General features: G+C 39.0%; 1 protein-coding gene across 7 annotated transcripts in view; it reads left to right on the top strand.

Moving 5' to 3' along the window:
* MSANTD2 (Myb/SANT DNA binding domain containing 2) overlaps positions 1–25,313 on the top strand; it is a 31,415-nt gene that overhangs the window by 1,886 nt on the left and 4,216 nt on the right. Inside the window, exons 1-3 of one of the 7 annotated variants that reach the window (XM_040483398.1) lie at positions 15,290–18,004; positions 21,844–21,943; positions 23,585–23,645. In XM_040483398.1, coding sequence (XP_040339332.1) covers positions 21,868–21,943; positions 23,585–23,645 — 137 coding nt within the window. In that variant the 5' untranslated portion in view covers positions 15,290–18,004; positions 21,844–21,867. Of the gene's footprint in view, positions 1–15,289; positions 20,549–21,687; positions 21,944–23,584; positions 23,650–25,313 lie in introns of those variants that run through there. The other 6 variants (XM_040483394.1, XM_040483395.1, XM_040483396.1 and 3 more) reach the window with 6 other exon arrangements.

The raw sequence follows: 25,313 nt of genomic DNA, 5'->3' as shown, positions 1-25,313 counted from the left end.
CCAGTTTTCAATGAACTACTTCTTGTTAATAGTCATAGTATCTGTGTACTTCTCTTCTGGTAGGGATGGCACTCCCCCCCCCCCCCCCCAGCTCCTTGGGTAAAAACCCAGTGAGAACAATCACAATCAGGCTAACGGAGGAGATTGTTCCAAAGTTGGAGAGATCTTGGCTCAAGTAGTGTTCATCCCGGGACATTGTTGCTTAGGAAATTTGGTCCAGAAACTAAGATATTTCAAACTTATTGACTGTCGTTCAGGGCATTTGGCACCCACTTCCCAATTACAGAATTGAATTGGTTTACTTGATAATGTTTACATTTAGGTCTTCTTACGACCCTCTCTTTTTATACCCCCTTAACAAGGGTGTCATTAAAGTAGTAGTTTATAGACAGGATTAAAGTAGTAGCTAATAGGAGCCACTGTGTTCTGAATCTCATTTATTGTTCTATTAAAGAATAAAGTTATAAATTCAATTTCAAGGTCATTAAGGTTAAATTTCTGGGAGTTTTTGCACTGTGCTGGTTAGCATCCACCCATGAACTTTTCATGAGTTTAGAAGTGTACTTAGGCATTTGTAACTGTTTTGGCTTGATTGGTTTTGTCCATAGAAATTTCCCAATCAAAAGGGTAAAGTGTTGTGCAATCAAAACCTCAATGAATATAAATCTCTCCATAAAACTGTTTCTCAAACAACCAGGAAATAGCTAGTTGCGTCTTTGTCCACTTATGAGAAGCATAACCTAAAGCAAGGAAAGGAGAGTGAGCTTCTCTGAAGAATTGTTTTTAATTTTTTAAATGTTTATTTATTTTGAGAGAGAGAGAGCGAGCATGAGCAGGGGAGGAGCAGAGAGAGAGAATCCCAAGCAGCTTCCATGCTGTCAGCGCAGAGTTGGAAGCGGGGCTCAAACTCACAAACCATGATATCATGACCTGAGCCGAAATCAAGAGTCAGATGCTTAACCGACTGAGCCACCCAGCTGCCCCCTCTGAAGAATTTTTAAAAGAGGATCTGTTCACCTGATGTCAAACAGATAAGACCAAATTGACCTCAAGCTCTTAGAATATTTTGAGAACATGTTGATGATAGTGGATTCTCTGATCAACAGTTGTAGGTGACAGGAGGGCAGATAACTGTATGTTTTTTTTTTCTCTACTTGTTAAGTGATTTCAACCAAGGAACCAGATTTCTTCATTAACAATGTTGGTCTTTCCTGCCAGAATATAAGCTCTGTAAGGACAAGTTCTGGTTTCTCTTATTCACTGCCATATTTCCATGCTTAGCACATAGGAGACACTGGACACATATTTATTAAATTTACCAAATACAGTCTAGAAGGAGAACTTTGGAAAGTATAGAGATCTAGATCAGTGTTACTCAAACTTTAATTCAAAGACATAGACTGAAACCCAGTTTGAAAAATTTTGCATTGAATACTAAGCTCTGTCCCTCTAGAAGACTTAGTATAAATGTAATCTTAAGCAAAGAAGCAAATGTCGTCACTGAGACCTTAGCCTTACACAGTTATGAGGTGGATGTCCCCAAGTAATCCAGACAGAGTATGTTTATGAAAATAAAAACACAACTTTAAAAAATTCTCAGAGTCTCAGATACCTGAAAGCAAATCTTTAGATCCCAGTTTCAGAAATGCTTATTCAGAATGAGTAATTCGGAAATCTCTTCTTGTTTTTTAAGTTTATTTATTTATTTTTGAGAGAAAAAGGGGGAGAGAAAGAATCCCAAGCAGGCTCCATGCTGTCAGCCCAGAGCCCGACTAAGTGCTCCATATCACGAACTCTGAGATCATGACCTGAGCCAAGATCAAGAGTCGGACGTTTCACCGACTGAGCCGCCCAGGCGCAACCGGGAAGCTCTTCTTTTACTTTATTGTCTTGATGAGAACTGCAAAAAGAAATTCAACAATCTTTTGTGCTTTGAATTTCACAAAATAGAAAAAGTACAGTAAGATATGGACCATGAGGAACTTTTTGTGCGGATTAATGTGCTCACTTAAATGTGAATTCATGTCAGAGGGTCACAGGGAAGGAATATCCTGTGTGCCCATTAAATTTCTGGCTCAATGCATTTGAAATATGCATTAAAATGCAATTATGAAAACTCAGTAAACAATTTCTTCTAAGTTTGAAAGGAGGGAAGAGGTATATAGGAACTTCGGTTTTTCCAGGAAACTTTCCTTTAATCATAGTTTCAGTACGTTGAGGTAGCAGCCTTCATCTCATCACAAGAAGGCATCAGAAAGCTGAGTCCCATCCCAGCCTCTTCCCTGGCTACCTTCCTGAATAACCTGAAAAACACATCACTTCCCTTTTTTGGACTGTGTTTTAGACTTCTTATCTATTGAAATTGTAAATTTTGAAATTAATAGCTCTTGGATCTTGCTACCAAAGTACTATTTTTGCATGCTATCTAAGTGAATGTGTATATTTCTAAGTTCACAGGGTTTTAGCTTAAAGTCAGATATAAACATTTGTTTATTGCTGCAAAGAGTTTCATTTTGAAGTCCGACATGTCCATTTATTGGTATTCGTTCAGTCATTTGGATAAAATGGATATGTTTGATACTGCCTTACTGCACAGATTACTGTTTGGTTCTGAAGTTTTGCTGCTTTTTTTGTTTGTTTGCCAGAAGAAAATCTGTCCACTAACAATTCCAGCCTAATTTTGGAGCCAGATAAACAAATGGGTGGTTTTCTGTCTGGTGATTGCATGATTTTTCTCTTATTCTATAGGCCTTTTCATCATGTCTCCATTCACCAAATAACTTGAGTGCTTACTATGTGCAGGGCTGTATGCTAGATGTTAGGATAAATAAAGAGCTTACAGTGCAGTTGAAGTATGTATAGACACATCAAAGAGTTAAAACTGGACAACACAAGGGATGGTATGTGATGGCAGTATTTGATTAAGTGTCATATGGCTAAAGCAGACAATAAGTGTGATGACTTCAAAGGAGGGAGAGATCTCATCACAGTCCATACTGTAGTAGTTGAAAGATCTATCTAGACTTGGCATTCATGAAAGCATTCACTTCTGAGCCAGATGCTGTATTCACACTTCAGTCAGTTAATCTGATGCACTGCAAAACTCATTCTCAAGTCCCATATTTTTGGGTGTTCTCCAAAAATTTGCCTCTTGAGAGTTGGCTTTATGTCTTTGAAACAGATGTGTACTTCTAGCTCTGCCTCGAGATGAAATGCAAGGTGATTGTATGACCTAAAAAGCTTGTGTTTGCTGGATCAGTACTGGTTGCTCATCAGACAAATTTAAAAGTGGTAGGGAGTCTTCTGCCTAGCAACCAAAATGATCAGTGTTTTAGGGGTATCGCTTAGATTTATTCATTAGTAATTGTTGTAATCTTTAGAACAAAATTCATGCTTTAGCAGACAAATTACATATTGACCTTTCGTTTTAGCCCTCAAGCCTTGGCATTTGTTTGTGAGAACCAGTGAGGTAAAGATGGCTTGAAGCCAGGAGATAACCTGTGTCCCTGTGTAGCATTTTAATAGACTCCACCCACCTCTGAGGATTCTTCTCTGGTGTTTGCAGACAAGACGTTCCCTCTGTACTGTCATTGAAAGATTTCTGAGAAATATGGTATACCACTCAAATCGTTTGCAAGAAAGATTGGGTCAGATTTGTTTGCTTCCATTTTTTACATATTCTGTTTCTGTTGTTCCCATGCCACTGTCATCCAGAGGCTTGTGTGTTCCAGAACGCTTGCCTGCTTGTGAGTCTGATAGAGGCTTGATGTGTATCTTAAAGGAATAGACCATCTTGGACTACCGACCATACACTTACAGTCTTTCAGTTTAGGAGGTAAGGGTCTAACAAGCACATGTTAAAACTTTGGATGAATAGTCTTCTGAGTTTATTTCTTGGCATTTGGGGAAATCTAGTGAAGAGTGGAATGAAGTTATTATGGATCCTTCAATAAGATGACACGTAAAAAGAAAAAAGAACTTAGAAAGCACATAGTACAAACAGTGCTGTGTAATAAAACTTTCTGTGATGATGGACATGTTCTATATCTAACACAGTTCATTGTGATAGCTACCAGTCACTTGTGGCTGTTGAGACCTTGGAATGTGGCTAGTGTGCCCAAGGAACTGAATTTTAAATTGTGTTTCATTTTAATTAATTTAATTTTAAATTATAAATGCCACATGTGGCTAGTGGCTACCATATTGAACAGTGCAGGTAAAAAGTTGTTATTTGGAGTATTAAAGAAGTCTATTTTACGAAACAGTTTTCTTAGCTACATACTCAAACCTTTAGGGGAAGCTCAAAGTTCCTTTTTTTTTGCCCTCCCTGTCTCTTTACCCCAGAGTAGGAGGAACCTTGATAAAAGTAAAGAAAAATGGTCCACCCTACTAGGGAGGAAGAGCTTTTAGTGCACAGAATAAAGTCTTATAATCTTAGTTAGCTAGGGCAAACAGTGTCATATTCTTGATTTTCTAGAACAATGCTGTCTGATAGAACTTTCTGTGATATATGTGTCCTGTTGTCTGCACTGTCTGTCAGCCACTGAGCAATAGCCACTAGCCACAGGTGGTTATTGAACACTTGAACTGTGGCTAGTGTGATGGTGTGAAACTGAATTTTTAATTTTCTTTAATTTTAATTTAAATGGTCATATATATGTAGCCAGTGGCTACTGTATTGGCCAGAACAGCTTTGGAATAATGATATTCAAACTTTGTTTGTTTTTGTGCTCCCAAAAGACTTTTTGTACTCTCTTGAACATTTTAAAATGGACATTAAAGTTTTTTTGTTATAGGTGAAAGTTTACAGGATGTTAATAGGATATAGGAAATATTAAATCTAGTATGAGATGAATAAAATGAGCATTGACTGTAAAATGTACTCAGTAATGTACTATGAATCTGAAAAATCCACGTAAAATTCGTATCTGTAGATTTTATCAAATGTATCTTGAGAATGTTGATGATCAGACAATATTCCACTTAACATTTAAAGAAAACCAATATCCCTAACGTATATTGCTTTGGTTATTCTAAATTCAGGGGCCAAGCTTTACACGTAAGAAATACATGCCAGCTGGAAATGCCAGGAATCCCTAAGGTTTTATGATGCCTTGATTAATCATGAAAGAGTAGGAATACCCCAGTGGGAGGCCACTGCTTTAGAACTCTGAGCATCTTTCTGATATCTTTCTTGGCAGCCATAGCGGGACTGGACCCTTGAATTCCACTGTCCTTAGGAAGCAGGAGAAAGATGTGGAGCTTAACTCTTGGCTAAAGTGCAAGAATCTGTGGGAGGATTTGGAGATCTTACCCATTCCCTTTCATCAGACCCAGCTGACAGATTTCATCACAGGGTTTCTCCAAATACTAAAGTCTGAAATAGGGACTTACTTTTTTATTATTATTATTATTCACCACAAATATTTGAGTGCCTTGTGCAGTAGGTCCTAGAGATGCTGCAGTGTACCATTTACCGTCAGGGTGTCCACCTTCCAGTGAAAGAGTCAGACTACAAAAGCACCAGTTACAGGGTTGTGAGCAAGGTCTGTGTGACACATTGACATTAAGCTCATGGTGCTTCAGGCATACACAGGAAAGGCACGTCGTCATAGGCTTTCAGGAGGTGGATCCTGAAGGTAGAGTGGACTGAACTGAATAGAAGAGGGTAGATAGAGATGAGCACTTGGGGTAAAAGACCAGAGGCAGCATAACCTAGAACAGTGTAAACTGCCAGTATAGTAAAATATATTTTGTTTCAGGAATCTTAAACTGGAAACATCCAAATACCGCATTTGTTCCAGAAAATTTATAAGTGACTATTTTTTCCCCCTTCCCTCCCCCCATGGTCTTCTAAGTTTCTCAAGATCCACATATGAGTGAAAACATATGATATCTGTCTTCCTCTGACTGACTTATTTCACTCACAGAAGATTTATAAGTGGTAAGCTGTTTAAAAAGTCATCCCTTTTGGGGCACCTGGGTGGCTCAGTCGGTTAAGCGTCCCACTCTTGACCTCAGCTCAGGTCTTGATCTCAGCGTCATGAGTTCAAGCCTCATGTTGGGCTCCATACTGGTCGTGAAGCCTACTTAAAAAAAAAAAAAAAATTAAATTAAATAAAAAAGTCATGCCTTTCAACTGAATCACAGTTTGCTATAGTGCATGGCATTTGGTGAAGGTATGACTTAGGATCTACAAATGACTCGTTAGTGGTGTCTTAAAGAACCAACAAAGGGTGGAGCAGATAGTTTTGGAATAACAGTATGATGGGCATACCAATTCTAGACAATTTATATGTTTTGATAGATAACCTTTTTATAGTGTTAGATTGTAGTTGTGCAGGTATCTATTACATATCTCATTCTTATATACTGGAATAAAAAACCAAAGCAATGCATCTTTTGAACATACAGTAAGAAGAAATATATTTTACCCTGTGGCCTAATAGTCACGTAATATATATGTTTAACTGAAACATTTCCACAAAATAATAATGATTGTAGCCAACACTTCTGTAACATTTACTATGTGCCATGCACTGTTCTAGGTGCTTTGCAAATATTCACTTATTTAATCCGCAAAATGACATGCTACTTAACTATGTGCAGTACCCTCTGGTATGTTCTATTATATTCGAGCACAGCTCATCTGGCTCTAGAACCACCAGGTCATATGTCCTCTCGAGTATCATAAGTATACAGCACACGAACACACCCAACACATTGCCTGTACCTGGTAGGCTCTTTCTCCAGTCTCCTCCCTACAGGTACGTCGTCCTCCTCCACCACCACCATCACCACACCTCCTCTACCCCAGTACTTGGCAGCATTGCCTCCCCTTTTCACCACCACCCCCCCTCCCCGTACCTCTCATCCTTCCCTGCCCCAGCCACACACTCATTTGTCTCCAGAAGTTCCCTCACCTAAAACTGGTGCAGAGAAAACCTGGGCGGATGGGGGTGCCCGCTCCCACTGGTATTGGGCAGCTGGCTTACTCCTGGGGGACTGGCAGCTCAGGGTCACGTTGGTCCCCACACGGGCCACACCCAGGAGACGGCAGGATGGAGGAGCTGGAGGAACTGGAGCAGGGAGACAGGTTAAAAATTCAATCCCCAGGAGCCAACAGGCCCCCACCGCCACCACCTCCTACACTCCCCGCCTCCCTCTTCTGTCACTCCATCTGCCCTCCTCCAACCTTTACAGGCAGCCTTTTGGGAGAGACCCGCCTGACCTCCCTGGGGGCTGGGGCGGTATTGCAAAGTGTGTGCTTCACACTTACCCAGCACACTGAGTTCTAAAGTTTTGCTGCTGTGGCTCCTATTTATGCCTTGATGGTCTTGCACATTCACAGAGCAGCGGTAGGACCCGGAGTCTTTCTCCCGGAGGCCCTGCAGCCGCAGCGACACGTTGTGGGAGGGCATGGAGTAGACCAGGGATACCCTAGGTTTGCTTGTCGTGGTCCTGCTGATGTACGCCAACACCTGGTGTGGGGCACGACGCCTCCCGGTTATCACATGTATGCACTGTGCCCGCGGGCTCAGCCAATCCCCTCCCCTACACTGGCAGTCTTCAAGTGCTCCTCCCCTGCACCCATCCCCTCCAACCGGTACCAGCTCCCCATTCACCCTGTTCCCCCCTAGCCACCCTCACTGGCCCTGGGTCCTCTTTACCACGACGCTTCTTGATCCCCTGTGCCTTGTCTCTTTATCTCCCACTTGGGGTGTTTAGAAAGGTGGTCACAACCTACTAAAATTGATTTCCCAACTCAGCCCACTCGTGGGCAGTTGGATAAAAGAAAATTAGAAGATACTGAGGTGACATCGGCTTTTTTTTTTTTTTTCAATCATCGTGCTCTTTTAGATTTAAGGCATCAAAACTTCAGAAGCATTAATTTGGAACAGGTCATGTCCCCAATATTCTGGTGAAATGTTTTATATGATGTAGTTCTAGCTAGCTGGAGCCTGAGGTTAGAGGGAAGAGGGTGAAAGGAGGTGGGAAGTGATCAGAAATGAGACTGGAGACATACATAAGAGGTGAGATGAGGTACTAGGGGGTTTAGACTTGACCCTAGACTTAGTCATCAAAGAGCTGTAAGCTGGGAAGTGGACATAGTCTTAGGTCCTAGGACTGGCTGTAATGTGGAAAATGAATTGGCAAGGGTAAGACTGGAAGGACAAAGATCACTCAGAGGCTTCTTGCAGTAAGCTAGACAAGAGGTACAATAAAACAGTGGCCATGAAAACAGAAGACAATAGATTTCAGATCTACTAAAATCAGCAGGGCTGTTTGGGAATCTGAAAATTTTATGGGGTTTGTTAAATCTTCTACCAGCTTACACAGGATTCTTTGTTGTAGTCCTCAAAGATCATCACAGTGCTTCATTGCCTAAATTTTTAGAGTTGGTTCTAGAACCCAGTGAAATCCAACTAAAATATCATTTTGGCACAGCTCTGTTACCTCTAAGATGTACTCTAGACTCTTGGATTCTAATCTCCCTAAACTTCAGAAGTGATGACCCTGCCTTCTTTTTTCCCCTCTTTTTTCCTAACATTACCAGAGGGCAAGAACTAAAATTCACATCTCCAATTTCAGATATTGATTGTCATACAGGCACTCTGAAGTTGCTCATACTGCTAGGCTGAGGTAGAAGAGCAGTTTTCCCCCCTTTTGGAAGGTTGTATCGATGTAATGTTTAAAAAAGGCTTAAAAATGGGAGAAAGAATGTCGAGTTTCAAAAACAGACCAGGACCACAAAGAGCTTTAACTTTTAAACAGTTGATTGTTGGGACTGCTTTGATTATTGGGTACTCTTTAATCCTGGTTTGGGGCGGGGGAGCGGTTCATGCAGTGTGTTCTTCTCCGCCTGCTGTTGCCCATTGCAGAAACAGCATTCAGTATTCAGGATGAATGCTTAACAAATCTGGGCCTAGTATGCATATGTTGCAAATATCTGGAGTTTGTAAACTATGTGGAGTCTTCCCCCTACTGTTCCAAATCATTGGAAAATGTCTGCGAATGGAAAAAGGCATGTATTTAAATCTGTTTTAATTCTTACCTGTTGTAGTTGAGAGAGTCCTTGAGAGCCAGTGGAAATACTTACTTTTTTTTCTTGGCACTAATCAAGTGAGTGTTCTCTTGTCACTTAGTGGGATGTGTTGTTATTCCTTAGTATAAAATACAAACCTGTGTTTATTCTCAGACATTTTAGGAATAACAGCCATCATTTTATTTTTATATATGTGCTCTTGGCTGTATTCATAAATTACATATTTTGAGCTACCAAATAATATTTCAGTCAATATAAATTGATACAATAGAATGGAAGTTATTTACTTAGATACGTCTTCTAGTTGCCTTTTCTCAGCCTATGTAAGACTATTTTGTTGTAATAGCCTGAATTTTTGAAACTCACAGTATTATTGTTGCTCTACTATCTACCTTCAGATTTCATTTATTCAAATAAGTCAATTATGTTTGTAATTGGTATTAATAAAACCAGAATAAAGTTCGTATCTATCAAAAACTGCTTTTATTATTATTATTTTAAATTTGCAGATACTTTCTCTAAATGGGAAGAGCTGGTTTATGATTTAGAAAGAAGAGTGTGATAGGTCAAAAAGTACCTCAACCTTACGTTTAATCTCTCAGCTGCCATGTAAAATCTTAAGGAATTTTCTTTCTTTCTTTCTTTCTTTCTTTCTTTCTTTCTTTCATTCATTCATTCATTCATTCGTTCATTTGTTTAGCAGAAACCCACTGAGCTGCTTCTGCGTGCTGGCCATTGATGTAGGTACTGGAAATACATCAGTGAACAAAATTGAAATAAACTCCTGCCTTCAAAGAGCTTACATTCTGGTAGAAACCAATATATTTAAAATAGGCAATTCAAAACAATTAGCACAATAGAAAGAAATTGCCTCAAATACGATATTACTAGATATCAGCCTTGTTGACCTTAGAACATTAGAGCTCTTATTCATTATATGTTACTTTTGCCTTTACCAAATGTTACCATTTGCCTTTACTTTCTTAAGAATGATTTACATGACTTTATATCTTTTTATTGTGGTATGTCCAGTTGTCACTGGGGTTTGCCCCATCAAGCAGCAAAGTGCAACATTGTTAATAGTCATTCAGTCATTAGATTATGAGCACCCCTATGCAGTCTTCTGTATAACCAGGTAATGTCCCTTCTCTTTTGCAAATTAGAAGACATGGTTAGTAGTTGGATTTTGAGGGATCAGATTGTACCTGTTTTAGAACAGTATGAAATATTTTTTTCCTTTAAGTAATGTAAACCACATTATAAAATTAAGAGGAAAAATCAAGGGAGAAATTTTAACTTTATAGCAGAACTAACATATCTATGAAACCCTAATTTTCAAGAAGTGGTGGTCAATCTGATTTTACTTCCAGTAAATTTCCATGCACCAAAAAAGGAATGAGAGGTGTACATGTTTTTTGTTCCATTGAACTCCAGGAAAATATATGAGCCATTCATACTTCACTGTTTGTCTGCCTACAGCTTCTTGTAAGCAGGCTGCCCGGTGAGTGAGGCATGTTCCTGTGGTTAGTTAAGATTCCTTGTTTCCCCTTTGGCTTATATGTCAGTGTTAGTCACCGTATTCTTGCCAGGACTACAAACCTTTGAAAATGGTTAGATAATTAGCTTTTATAAAGAAAGAGGAAATAAGAGCAAAAGGTTGAAGAAGCTATGCTAGTGTAGCCAGGTGTTTCTGAAACTTGAATAATCTAAAGCATGTTTATACAACAATGTTACTTGATGTGTAACAAACCTAAATCTAGGTGTAAACTTGTTATTTGTAGATCTCATGTGTTATCAAACAAAAATAACTGTAAAATACTTTTATGTACTAATAAAACTAAAATTCAGAAAATCAAGCTAGCGTTCCTTTAACACTAGATGATGTGGTGTAACTGAAACTTGCTTTCCAAACGAGATTCTGATATTGACTGCTACAGTTTGTTATTCCTACCATGTGCTTTGTGATAAAACTTTGGGGTTACCTTTCCCTACTTGAACTAACCTTTATTTATAAGTGGTCTCCATGTGGTGTGACTATTTTTTTTGTAACAATCAAAATGACTAACATTTATTGAGTACAAGCTCTTAGGCACTGTTTTAAGTGCTCTGTTTGCATTTTTTCATTGAACGCTCACAGCAAATCTGTGATGGAGGTACTGTTATTAACCCCACCTAACAGATGGAGAAATTGAGGCACAATGAGATTAATTTGTATAATGTCACAAAGCCAGCAGGTGGTATATTGCCCCTTTATGAACCGTCAACCCACCTTTGAAAAATGTTGACAATTGAAGTAAGATTTTGGCAACAGTGTGACTATAAACGGTCCAATGCGATAGCCAAAACAGCAGTACAGATGGATGTTATGCTCATACATGTTACTTCTCACAGTAGGAAAACACAGGTTTTAAAAATTCTTGCAGATAATTCATGGTGTCCTAAGGTTATAAACACGTGAAAAACGTTTGATTTGGAAGTCCCAAGGAAGAGTTGACAACAGGCGTCAAAACATTTAGAATAGGCTTTTATTGTCAAAGACTCAGTTCACTCAAATCTTTCTATAAATGATGGCATTTATTGAACTACCAACTCCTCTTGAAGTAAGTTTGAATTACAGAAGGAATTTACAAAGTAGAAGTGCTTTTTTCTGCAGTAAAAGGTTAAGGATGTGGCTTACCAAAAGGAGGCCATAGAGCGTCCATTACCTATGGCTAAGTGTTCTTAGAGATGACAAAGAGGAGATGGGTTGTTTAGAATATATAATGTAAACGTACGAAAAAAGCATATGCATATGAAGAAAGCTAAAAATAGAAAATGAGAGATCAGAGGGTGCAGTGAGTAACCCAGGTAAATATAGTTACATCCGCTAAATATTAAAATGAGCTGTGAACTTCCTGGCAACTATGGCAAAAAGGTAAACACAGTGACTTTCTAGACTTTTCAATGTCTACTGAAGAGAGGAACACCAGGTCCTAGTTTTGAAACCTAAATTTACATTAAAGAAGTTCTGTTAGTGACTTTGTATAATAAGCTCTTACCTTTCCCTTAGCTCTCTATTCAGTTAAATAGAAATGCATCACATATCTTCCACATACATGTGATATAGTCCCCAGACCCCTCCTCCAGGAATGAGACACCCAGCCCCTCCCCCAGCTGCCTGGAGCAACGATTGGTGACAGCTGCCAGTTGAATTCCTTCGCCCAAGGGAGCTGTCTCCCCCAAGGTAAGGCTCCCTCTCCAGGGAAGCCTGAATCCAGTGACTGGTCCGTGCTGAAATCCAAAGGAACAGTTTCCTTGCCCCAGTTCAGGACAAATCTGAAGGTTCATCCAGTTTCCACACCTCACTTTGGGTTAGCTGAGGCCTTTGCTGCAACTGTGTCTTCGTCAACGTCTTCGTCCGCCCAACCCTGTTCCGGTCAGTCTCACGGGTATTCGTTCTCAAGAGCCCTCCCCAGTAAGCCTGCTGCACAGACTCCTCAGTCTGTTTCCTGGGACTCTCTCTTTTAGCATTAAAGTAAAAATTAGGAATAATAAATATAAACTGCTTAAGTCTCAGCACACAGTAAGTAGGCACTGAGAAAATGGTAGTTATGGTTTTTACCTTCATTGCACAGGACATTGAGCCACATATGGAAAATGCTTGATTTTTGTAGACAGTACATTTTTCATATGGCTATTGCTTTTAGCAGTCCTCGTAAAGGTAAGAGTAATATATTAAAATGTTACCAAATGAGCTATAAAAAGTATTATGATTGCCTGAATTTCTAACAACTTTCTAAATTTATTGAGGTTGCCTACAGACAGATGTATACACTTAAAACATGCTTATTTTCTGGTTTTTCATAGAGTATTTGTCAGCATATGAATATTCTTTTCATGCATTTATGATCTGTAGTTTACAGCATATAAATGCAAAAACAAAAAAAAAAAAACAAAACCACTTTTTGAAGTAGAGTTGACTCTGAACAACATAGGTGTTAGGGACACTGATGCCCTGTTCAGTCAAAAATCTGGATATAACTTCTGACTCCCCAGAAACTTAACTACTAATAGCCTGCTGTTGATTAGAAGACTTACTGATAACATGAGCAGTGGATTAACGTATTTTGTATGTTACATCTATTCTATACTGTATTCTTACAACAGAATATGCCAGAGGAAAGAAATTGTTATTAAGATGATCATAAAGAGGAGAAAATACATCTGCAGTAATATATTTATTGAAAAAAACCTTGTAGTTCAAATCCATGCTGTTCAAGGGTCAACTTTAAGTCAACATTTACCTTTTTAAAAAACACCTGAGTCTTGACCCAGATTCAGGTGAGACTAATACTTGTACCCAGATACCTTGATGGAGGATTTCTAATAACCTTACTTCTTAGATGATTATATCTAGATGTCACAGCCAAATACGTAAAAATTACTAATGGAAGGAATTTGTATTATAGATTATCTTTTCATTATAGATGGTAGTTTTTAGTAAAAAAAAAAAAAAAGACTGCAAAACTTTCATGAAAGGAATAAAGTGACCTGTTTTGGAGGGGGTGGGGTAACTGCTCTGCACCATTTCCCTTTTAAACACAGGTCTTATCACCAGTAGAAAAGTACCTTTGTGTTTGGGAAGCAATGTGATGTAATGGTAAAGCTGTGTGAGATGTTATTGTAATGTGTATGCATGCATGTGTAGTTCTTAAATTTTAGACATGGTTGATTATGGACCAGTTAGTGTGCAATTCAGGGTGTTTGTGTGGGAGGCCTTTAAAGGTGAATGATTCTCCCCTGCTGTCCTAGAAATACTGTAGATAATACTCAAATATGTTTTTTTCCTCACATATTAGTAAAAGTTAACATTTTAAATAAATATCATCTGAATACCACTTTGAGATGGTGCCCGGGGTGTGAAGTAAACAGAAAATCTAACAGAAATGCTAATATAGCAACTTCAGAGGTGATGTAGGAGGTCAGATGAAAACAACCTACCTAATCCAGGATAATTCTTTACCAGACAACTGGTTCCCACCACCCCCCCCCCCCCCGCCCCATCTAGATGGGAAGGAGGTTGTAGGCAAATAGTGGTATCTGACTGTCTTTGATGACTGTAATGTATCTGTTGCTGCTTATGTCTGAAATAGTTAAGTAGTTCACTAAAGCCCTAATGTTTTTACCTGTCTTCATGCCTGGAAGGATTCTTGTATCCCAAAGAAGTCCTTAAACAGGACTACGCTTACTAGGTATGGCTTTTATGATATTACTGCCAATAGGAGATATGATTTACCTACAGCATAGGGTTAAAAACTTTATGGTCATATGAATATAGTTCCTTGAGCAATGGAAGGTGTTTGTTTTTGACAATTAGTATTGTCCTCCTGGAGGGTTTTTTTTCCGTTCATAATCTGAATGGACAAGACCCTCACCAGCTAGCATGGAGGAACCTAGAAAACTTGGAGGAGTTGATCCTCACTGAGAATCAAAATTTGCTGAATTATTTGTTCCACACAAGAATCTCTCCCCGATGAAGACAGTACTGACCAGTTGTAGACAAAAAAGTGAGTCGTTCATAGCCAGATTCGGAATGCAGTGCAAGTCGATAGAATTCAATCCTGGACAGTTCCCCACAGAGACTGGGGCTCCAGAGAGGTAAGATCTTTTGGTTTCTGGTGGTCGTTCTGTTTGACCCTATCAGAATCCAGGAAACAATTGAGTCTTTTTCCTTTTCTATCTTTGACAGAACTCTGTATCCTTGAATATATTACTTATTCAATGTGTAAGGCATAAGAAATAATAAAGTTTGGACAGAGCAACATAGGTCTGTGTGGCAGGAGACCCCTCTCCCACCACCGAGAAAAATTTTAAAAACAAGAATGGTAGATCTTTTTAAAATAACCTGGCCCTCTGCAGTTATTCCCTTTGTCACAAAGGGAATTTGCTAATTTGAGCTGTATCTATGCTTCATACCATTTTCTGCTCCTGCTTTTTTCAAGTAGGAGCCTTACGTACCTTAGATTTATTGATTCTATAAATATAATCTACCATGTGGTTAAACAGTGAGTTTCCTGATTTTTTTTTGGTAAGAAAAAAATTTATCTTCTTGCTAATGATTTGCAATATTAAAATTACCTTAATTCATTTACTTAATAAATGTATATTGAACCCTTACGTGATAGGCACTCTTCTGGGCTCAGAGAAACCGAGAACTAGGCAGACATACCTAGTTCCTACCTCATAGAGTTGATGATCTAGTAGAATAGTTCTCTTAGGAAGCATTCACATTATATGAGTGGCATTTGGTAGTTTTTGTTTGTTTGTTTGTTTGTTTGTTTGTTTTCCAAATCCCCTTTGAAGAAATACTTGTCTTGGGGCCTTGGCTCCTCATTTGTTAAGTGAGGACTCTGTGATTTCTGAGGTTCTTTTCCATTCAAAACATCCATAATATTTTGGAAGTTTGGAACTTGGTTTGCTATTAGAGCCTTGGGCAGCTCCATCCACCCCCTGTCAATCAGTAGATTATATAAAAGAGATATTTGACAAGGATAGTGTCATAGACAGATAGGCATTATATCAGGTGCTGCAGGAAAGTCAAATGAGTTAAGGACAAAGTTTGAGGGTCATTCTCAGTAATTAAGAAATTGCTGACCATGATATGAATGGTTTCGGCAGAATAATAGATCAGACTGAGTCCCATTGGGTTAAGGATTGAATTAGTGTAGACATTGCCTATTCCTTTCAGACCCTTTGGTCTTTAGGCAGTATTAAAATGGGAAAATGCAAAAGCTTAGCCATCATGACTACTAAGGAAAGTAGTCAAGACTTCCTTTCCTATGCTTGTTCCAAGATACGTGAATTTCCTTTAGGTAATTTATGTAGCATCTGTATTGATACGTGTATCAGATAATGAATGGTCAAGTATTATGTGATTCAATTGGGACAGATAATCAGCATAATTTATGAATCATTTAATATTGCTTAGTTTCCACTTCAGAAAAAGATTTCTTCCCTAGCAGGTGGAAAAAAAAAAAAAACTCCTATATTTTTGTGAAGAGTAAATTGATATCCCTGTGTGTTCTTACTGCTAGGAATTGTTTCTTTCAAAAAGCATGGGAATTTGACTAATTGGCCTCTTAAAGAAGATATTAATGGTGCTTTATCTAAATGAGCAGAATATGGAGGAAACTGGATAAATTTTACTTAAACTGGTTGTCCCAATCTTTATAATCTCTTGTCAAACCTAAGACACAAATTAAGCCTACCTTATTTTAGGGCTTCTGACTAATACCTGTTATATTCTTTTATGGAAGAAACAACCACATGGTATAGAGCAGTTTTTAACCCGAGGTTCTGGTATGGGCTCTTCAGAGTCCGTGTTCTTGAAATTGTATGGAACAGTTTTGTATGTGTGTGTTTTTCTGGGGATGGATCCATGACCCAAAAAAGAAAAGAACTTCTATTCTGGAGAGGAAAAGGAAAAGGAATATTTAAGAATAAAAAGCTTTCTCACTTGCCAAACCTCCCCTGTAGCGCTAAGAACTGGGGGAGTGTGATGCAAGGGCTATATTTTTGGTTTGAGTTTTGTTTTGTTAGGGTTTAGGGTTGGCTGGTTTTAAAGGATTAAGTGATTGGCAAATCAGTTTGCCAGATTTTGATGTATAGAAAACAGGTAGTAAATAGGTAGTAAAACTTCTGCTGGCCCCAGATAGATTTTGCCTTACGTGACTTCCTAATCATTAGTTCTAGCTCGGTGTAATTTACATCTTTATGTAGGAATTTATGCTGTATTCATAATACCCCTCTTACTGTGTGCAGAAATGTGTTTATTTATTCTCCTACTTGGAGTTTTATTTTATTTTATTTTCTACCTTTTGTGCTCACAGTAAGAAACTAAAACTAATTAAAGACATATTGAGTCTCTCCAAAAGATATTGAAATAAATTCAATGGGTTTTTTGTTGTTGTTGCCTCATTAAGAGCAACTAGTTGTAACAGTTACAATAAAGCGGTAACTTTAAAGGAAGAAGATTAATGTATTTCACAAAGACTTTTGCTTTAAAAATCCACATCTGCTAAGGCTGAGGTATTGTTTTTAATTCTTTTATAAACAGCTAGTCATTGGAGATTTGCCCCCAGTGTAATTTCCTCTATCTCTTGTGAAATATGATATGTGATTCTTAAGACTCTGACTGCAAATAAGTATATTCTTTATGGAATCATTTGGGTTAAAAAAAAAAAGCTAAAATTTATCGTATTTAGTTTGCAGAGGGTTAAGATCATCTATGTAATCCATTTCTAGTGTGGCCAGTTTGACAACTACATTTGAAAATCTGTTTCACGGCTTGTTTTTTCTTATAACATTGTTTCCTGCTGTTATAACTAAGCTATCCTGCCCTGCGGTTTGACTTTTTCATCTGACATCTTAGGCTGATCATGCCAGTGTTTTCTGGACAACACATTTATGTAGCTATTATGCTACACATTTCCATTCCTCCTTATTATAGACCCTGTTCCACCTGTAGTCAGTTCTGTTAGAACAGTGGTTTTGTCACGGTGATTATGTTTCGATTGGATGAAATGGGGCAAATTTTGAGAAAACGAGCCAGTAGCAGAATTGGTTGGCATATGCCCATATGATTTATTTAGTTGGCTTCCTGCTTTGCCATACCAGGGAAAAATTCAATTCCTCCCACTTCCTGAAAGTCAAAGGAGGGATTGAAGGACACTGAAGCGAAAGAAACCTTATTTTTACCCCCGAAGTAGCTTATATAATGTCAGGAAGGGCTTTGACGAAACCACTGGCCCTACTTATAGATCTTATTTTCCAAGCCTTTCATTATTTTATTTGCCCTTTTCTGAACTCTACAATTTCCCTCTCTTGTAGCTGGTTCGATGCCCAGAACTGAATGCTGTGCTCCAGCTGTGGCCTCACCGGTGCTGAATAGAGAGGAAGAGCCACCTTCATAGCTTACATGTGATTCCTCTGCTTATACAACCCAATACTGGATTTACTTACTTTGGCAAGATAGCTGCATTGTGCACTGTATTTAATGTTACATGTACTGTAACCCTGGGTCTTTCTCTGCATTGCTGCCGTTAAACCCCCAATCCTGCCAATCTAAAACTCCTACCTTTGTTTACCTGCCCCCTTCCCCGCAGACCTCCCCCCCACATTCATCCGCAATGAATGTCATCTTTATTCTCTCATTTCCTTTCCCTCCAATCTTAAACTTTGGCAGAACTTTCCCTCTGTCTATAAATTATCAGTTGTCAGCCATCTTGTTTTCCTCCCTGCTTTGGTAATGGGACATCTTTTAAGCCTTGTCTCTGGTTCTTTTCCTGTTGAGGTGATTGAACACTTGGCATTTCTTCCAAATCAAAGACCTACAAACTCTTCTGATTTGACCACCTGATCAAGTTGTTACCTACCCTTTAGTTCTTTCTAGATTCTCTTGACTCCTCCTGACCTCTATCCCTCTGACTTCCTTCAAGAATACAGTATTACCTCACTGCTCTTCCCCAGGGAGGAGACTGTAATATTGATTTACCATGGAAACTTCTAGCAATAAGGAAAGTGTTATTCTTCCTAATTGTGAATAGGCTGGTCTTTTCATAATTTTGAGCAAATTCTTCCCTCCCTCCCCAACTTCCCCCCAAATCTTAACTTTTAAAAGAAAATGCTAGAGGTTAAATTACCATGCATTTCTAAGATGAGTGAGGTAAAGAAAGAAGGAAGGGGAGTAAAGTATTTGTGTTGGGTAGGAAACGGCCCTCCAAGAAAGCTAAACTTGAGGTTCTTGTTGGGTTTGGTGTGGCTGTCTGAAGTGGGAGGTGAGGCTTTGCTTTTCCTAGAGTTTGGAGCATTATCGTAACCTCAGATTTAGAGTAGATTTTTAAGTTGGCTTATTTAGGACTGTTGACACAGACACGCAGTCTTTTAATTGCGTGCTTTGGTTCATCGTTCGGGGTGTAGGAAGTGTGACCTTTCTTGATTGGAAGGCCTCCATAGGTTCTTTTTATCTGTTTCTAAAGTCCCTGCAGCTTCACTGAGTTCAGTGTCTCCCACAGCGGTGGTCTTGCTCAGGTTTGAGTTCTCCCTTTCGTTTTCTATCTTAGTTGATGTGTCCTATTCAAACAGCCTCTCCTTGGATCCATGGATCCTTTGCTGAACCCAGAAGGTACCTCTTATGTGTATTTTATGTCTTGAGAGTGTTAAAATCAATTTACAAGTCTTTTTAACATTATTCCAGTATATCAAATTCCTATCGTATGGATTTAGGAATTACCAAGCATTTTTCCTCCAGACCCCTAAGAGATATTTTTCATATCAACACATGACACTATTAAAGTGTATCACAAAAGTACACTACAAGGAAAGAGGTGGCAAGATCTCATAGCCTTTTTTGATGAAATATAAAACACATCATCTGACTGTTCTTCTGTATCTAAAACCACTAGATATTGCTATTCACAATTACATAAGCCAAGTGAAATTTTAAGCTCGATTTGGTGGTTTCAAAGAAACCTGTCGTTTCCCACCACGTACATTGTCAAAAGATTGGTGGCTTTGCTTAAGATGCCCGTGTCACGACATTCCTTCAAAGGAACGTGAGTTTATTCCTTGACTTCTGAAATGACCCCCAGTGACAGAGGCGACTGGACTCTTGTGTGCTGCGTGCACTTCTCGAGGCAGCCAGAAAGTGAGCAGTGACATCTCCATTTATGGCCTTGGCAGGGTGAAAGGGACACGGCCGGGACTCTCCATGTACGGTCCTTGGAGGAGTCGAAAAGAGCAGTTGGGGTGTTCTTGGAGGCAGAAACTAGACATTGTGAGATAAAAATAAGTTGGCAGGAGATGTTTGCAATTCAAATTCCAATCCCTGCAAAGAGGGCAGAGGGCACTGGGAAAGGGGAGTATATAGAAAATTAAATGAGATCTGCTGCTGCTGGCATTTGTCTCCTTCCATTGGAAAAGTTACCCTGGGACGCATTCCCCAAGTTCATTTCTGACTTTTTTCTAGAAAGTTTTGTGTTATGTAGTTGTGACAATCTTTTACAAAGAGAAAGAGGGAACACTTTTAATCAGAAACCTTGGCTCTTTAAGGCATCATTTGAGGCACCAGAGATCTCAAGAAAGGGAGAAAGGCAGATGCTTATGCAGGGGGTAGACTGGCCAGTTTTGGGACAGGGTGACTAATCACCACTCTGTGTATGTCTGAGGAAGATCATCCTATGTGCCATGCTTTTATTACTGCTTTTGCCCATCTGGATTCCTGGCCTCAAGGGACAGATCTGCAAAGTATTTGACAGAGTGTCTTGTCATTTGTCACCTGCGATTTAAAGATACTGAACTTTCGTGGAGGCTCTGTAAAGATTATGAAGAGTTGTTTTAGTTTGGTGGGAAATATGTGATATATTGCTATGGAAAGTAATCTCACATTTAGGAGAAACGTATAGTCTGACTAATGCATATAAATTAAGTCTGAAGTGAACCGGTTTTGCACAGTTGAGTCAGAAGGTATATGAGAGCCACCAGGGAAAAGGGGTCTTGTCTTTCAAGAAAATTCTGAGTGAAATTCAGTAAAGTAGAAGGGAGATTAGAAGGAGCAGAAAGAGCAGAGATGGGATAGAGACTGGATGTCAGTAAACTAAATTTGGATGCTGGGACTAAGTCCTTGGTTTATCTTTTGAAATACCGTGTAAGACAGAGTAAAAGATGCCAATAATTAAGGAAACTGGGCTAATGATCAGAAACAAGTATGCGTTAGAAGACCACGAAGAAAATGGTTTGTGCAAGACATTAAAATGATCCAGGTTTTCCCTGTGGACTTGCATAGTGATTTTTATTTGCTGCGTAGCATAAGGCAGAAAAAGGAGTGCAATGGTATCCCTCCACCTCACTTTCCCCCCCCAGGAAAGGAGATTATGGGTTTGTTTCCTGGCAGTTTGAGTTGGTAGAATAGATTAGAACTGGCTAATCTTCCGATGTAGGAATTGGCACATTGTTTCTTGATAGTTGATGTTTGAGACTGGGGCTCTGTAGCATAATTATTTGACCTCTTTTAAATTTAGCAATTTCCCTAAAGACCGAGTAATTTAGTAAGGACTGTGGACTTTGAGGGTAGTATGTTTTACTAGCTGATTCACTTAGGCGATTGTTTTTACCCTGATTTCCTTCTGAAGAGTAGGGAAGGTTATATTCTTCGCTTGGGAAATTCTTCTTTCTGTCCCCCCTTCCCTCACTTTTTCCAAATTCTGGGCACAATAGCAGCTCTTTCTCTTCTGTGGCAGGTGTGCATCCTATTGGCTGGCTGGTATTTCTTGTTTTCTTTTTTTTTTTTTTTCCTACTTCTTCTTTTTAAATGGGGGTGGGGGTATAAAAATATGTGTTATGGGGTACATGCAATAATGTTGTAATGTTTCTTGTTGTTTAATGGATGATTAATTGCAAAATAATTGTTTGAATTATAACATGTTTGAGTAAATGCTAAATTAGTTTTTTTTCTAATATAATAATGAATTTGAAATCTAGCATTCCTGTAACAATGTGTCTGTGTTTGTCTGTCTGTGTCTGTCTAATAGTAATTAATATCTGTGGTCCGTACCTGGAAGAGGAAGTACAGCTTTAAAGGAATAACAAAAGACTTTGTGTCTTAGACCCTTCGCAGGTGTTACAGTCGGGTGAAAGAACATGGTGTTGGGAAAAGAAAGAGCAGTTACACATTTGAACAGTTGGAACAGGTGTTTGGTCAGGGAGGATGGGATGCTCAGCCCTGCCAGCCTGTACTTATTAACAGTAGTGGCTTGTACCAGGAGCTGGAGTCAGATGGCAGCACTATGGAGGAGTATTCACAGGAGGACTGGGGAAACCACAGTCAGGATCTCCATGGCTATCCAACAGATCAGGAATTGGGTAAGAAAGCCAATACATATGATACTTAACGTGTGTGTGTGTGTATGTGTGTGTGTGTGCACGCACGCCCCTTTATATGTGTATTTGTACTTAGTAGTTCAGTTCCTGCTGTCAGCACAAGGCACACAGCCAGCCCATTTGGGGCAATCTGGACATTGTTGGTTTAGCCCTCAATTGCCAGCTAGTGCCTGGTGTTAGTCATTTGGATTTGCGGACCAGCAAAAGGCCTAAAGACCCACAATTCCTAATCAGTGACAGGTAGAAGAATCCTATATGCCGTTTCAAATATCCTACACCTCCTTGTTCTAAGATAGCTGCCAAGAAGGTTAACTCTTGGCTCAAAACTGCTGTAGACATGACTTTCTTTTCCTTGCTTTATTCCAAATACTTTTTATTTTCTGTTTGTGATTTGGAAAAGGTCCCCACCCACACTTTAGTCTGAACAAAAAAAAAAAAAAAAAAAAAAAAAAAAAAAAAAAAAAAAAAAAAAAAAAAAAAAAGAAGAAGAAGAGAAGCCTCTGTTTATCTTGAAAAGAGATGATATTTGAATTTTATCAGTGAACATACTCCTTCAGAATTCATTAAGGATCCCATCTGAGCAGTGGCTGGAAATATTCAGACTTAGCATTAACAATGGAAAATAAAACTCCTGGCCATCAAATCTAAACGCGGGTGGCCTAATTAAGAGGGGATACGTAGTTAGTTTTTGTTTCTTTTTGCAACAGACTCTCCAGTTTGGATTTTTATAATTTGGAAGTGCTAATCAGTTTCTGCTGCAGTCACTGGGCTTCAGTAGCAAGTTGTGTGATGCGTGTTCCCTTACAAGTAAATGTTTTCTCCCCAGTGAGCTACTCGGGCAAGCTCCAAAGAAGTATAAGTAGGATTGGCACTATGAACGTGCTTCCCTGGCTTAAGATAAAAGTCCACAGGCATTGTTTTACAGAATTCCTGATGATAGAGAAATGCTAATGCAAAAGAAAAAGGATTAAATGCTAATATTTCTTTCAAATGCGATTTCTTTTTAAATCTCTCAAATATTGGAAGACAGGGAGAGAAGAAACTCTTAAACTGTAAAACTAATGCCATGTAAAAGAAACTTAAGGACTGGAAGAATAAAAAGGGCAGATACCAAGTGATCACTACCTTTTAATTTCCAAACAGTAGTAAGGTCTAAATTACTTTGGCATCTTGTAACTCTGGTTTTGCCATGGAGAATTAAGTCACCCAAACCTTTGGGAAAAAATAAAATAACATGCAGAGTATATTGATTCTGATATTGGGGGAATAGTTGCTGTGTAAAACCTACATAGAAAACCTAAATAGAAGAGAATTACTTTTCATTCTTGTTCCTTCAAAAATCATGTTTGCAGTGAAATTAAGCTTTAAGCTCCTAGCTAGAAATCCCACTGGTGACCTTGAAGAATTTTATACTTGTAGAGCTGGTTTCTGATCTTGCATATAAATGTATGCATCTCATTATAAAAGAGTTATATTTATAAATCTGGCATTGGACAGTGTTTGACACTAGAATTACGGTCTTGCGTTGGAAAGTGTGGAACAGACAGTAAACACAATGACTTATGTACATAAATGTCTGCTACTTAGAAAAATATAATCTCTTTCAAAAACCTTGCTTTTCAGATGAAATACCTGTCACAAAGAGAACATTAAAAATAAAACAAGAGTCTTCTGAAGAAGCACAGTAAGTAGATGCTTCTTTCTATAAAGTGTATTTACCTAAATGTAATGACCATTGGGAAGATCCAGAAAGTCATGGCTGTCGTTAGACTTGTGGTGGAAATTGTAGGCATGCCACTGCATGTAGTCATTGTTTCACATCTTTTTAGCTTAAGTTTGCCAGTGCCTAACCAAAAACATTGAGAATTTTGTGTGCGACACAAAGAAATAAATGTATTACACAAAAATAAGTGTGTTTATGGTGTTTGCCTGTACGTGAATGTGGATGTATGGATGTCCAGTTATGGTACTGAGATGATCCATGGGGCCCTGAGTTTATTTGGGCTTAGGTGAGAGGACAGGAGGGCCAGAGGGACACTTACATTCCTTATGATATCACACTGTAAGAATCAAAAAGCAGGCTCTTAGACAGCCTTTTTATACATCTGGAAAAGAAAGCAGTTGCTGGAGGAAAGATTAACCTGGGCCAGGGCCCTTCACCTGGTGAAGTTCAGCACTATCTCTTCTGTAAGGATATCACAGCTCTCTGAATTTCAGTGATACTATATTTGTGGTTCTTGTATTTGTTTTTAAGAGAGAGACTGTGAGTGGGGTAGGGGCAGAGAGAAGAGTGGGGGGCAGAGGATCCAAAGCAGGCTCTGTACTGACAGCAGCGAGCCCAACGTGGGGTTTGAACTCATGAACCAGGAGATGATGCATAACCACCTGAGCCACCCAGGCGCCCCTGTTTGTGGTTATTTTGAATAGCTTTAAGTAAATCCCTGATTATATCTATGAAATATATTAAAAGATAAATTTAGTGGAAAAGTGGAGGGACACCATTTTTTTTTTAAGCTTGGTCATCACCCATTTTTTCTTCTGTACTTCATTCCATACATTCGATCTTGATGTTTGAGGGATGGTGGAGAAAGGGGGAACAGGCAAGACAGAAAGAGGTGTGATAGGCAACAAGCAATATAAAAAGGAAACTGATGTTTTCATTTACCAAACCATCACCACCACCACCCTTTGCAAACGCTCCTGCCTTTTTCAGAGCATCTGTGGGACCAAAGAATTCCCAATATCAGCTGCTTCCATGACTGGGGAGACGGTGAAAGTTTAGGGATCAAAAATTGTTCCTTAAAATTGTAACCACTCCCCACTCCTTAAAAAAGAAGTTTATGGCTCAAGTCAGTAAGTTTGAAGCCATCTCTCGTTGGGAAGTAGGTCTGTTTTCAAATTGTGACATCGGAATGTCCCAAAGAAAGGTTAACTTTGATGAGTATTTTTAAAAATACATTATTACAAGTCCATATCTTCAGACCCCTATTCTCCAAAAAGGCCATTCTCTCCCCTTCATTAAAATGTCCCATCTCTCCCTTTCACCCAGGGGAGACCCAGTTGATGTAACTGGAGATGAAGTGAAACTTTACAGAATTGGTGTCACTATGTTCAAACCATCCGCACTTTTCTTGTGGTTGGAACTTCAGAAATCAGGAAGTATAATAGACAGTTCTCTGGAACCACTTAAGTACCTGGGTCTCGTTTTCACTGTGCTCTGTAGTTTTGCAAATGTGATGAGTCTTAAGCCCAGGGACCTTCAGGCTGAGGCAAGAAACTAAGCAGGGCAAGAAACTGACAGGCTATGTAGAAATAGACAGCTTTGCTGCCTCTTGTCGAGGTTTTGGCTCAC

This window comes from Herpailurus yagouaroundi, unplaced genomic scaffold (assembly GCF_014898765.1).
Source record: "Herpailurus yagouaroundi ecotype Mexico unplaced genomic scaffold, PumYag 161, whole genome shotgun sequence".
In the NCBI taxonomy this organism is placed as follows: Eukaryota; Metazoa; Chordata; class Mammalia; order Carnivora; family Felidae; genus Herpailurus; species Herpailurus yagouaroundi.
This window is presented reverse-complemented; position numbering and strand designations above follow the sequence as displayed.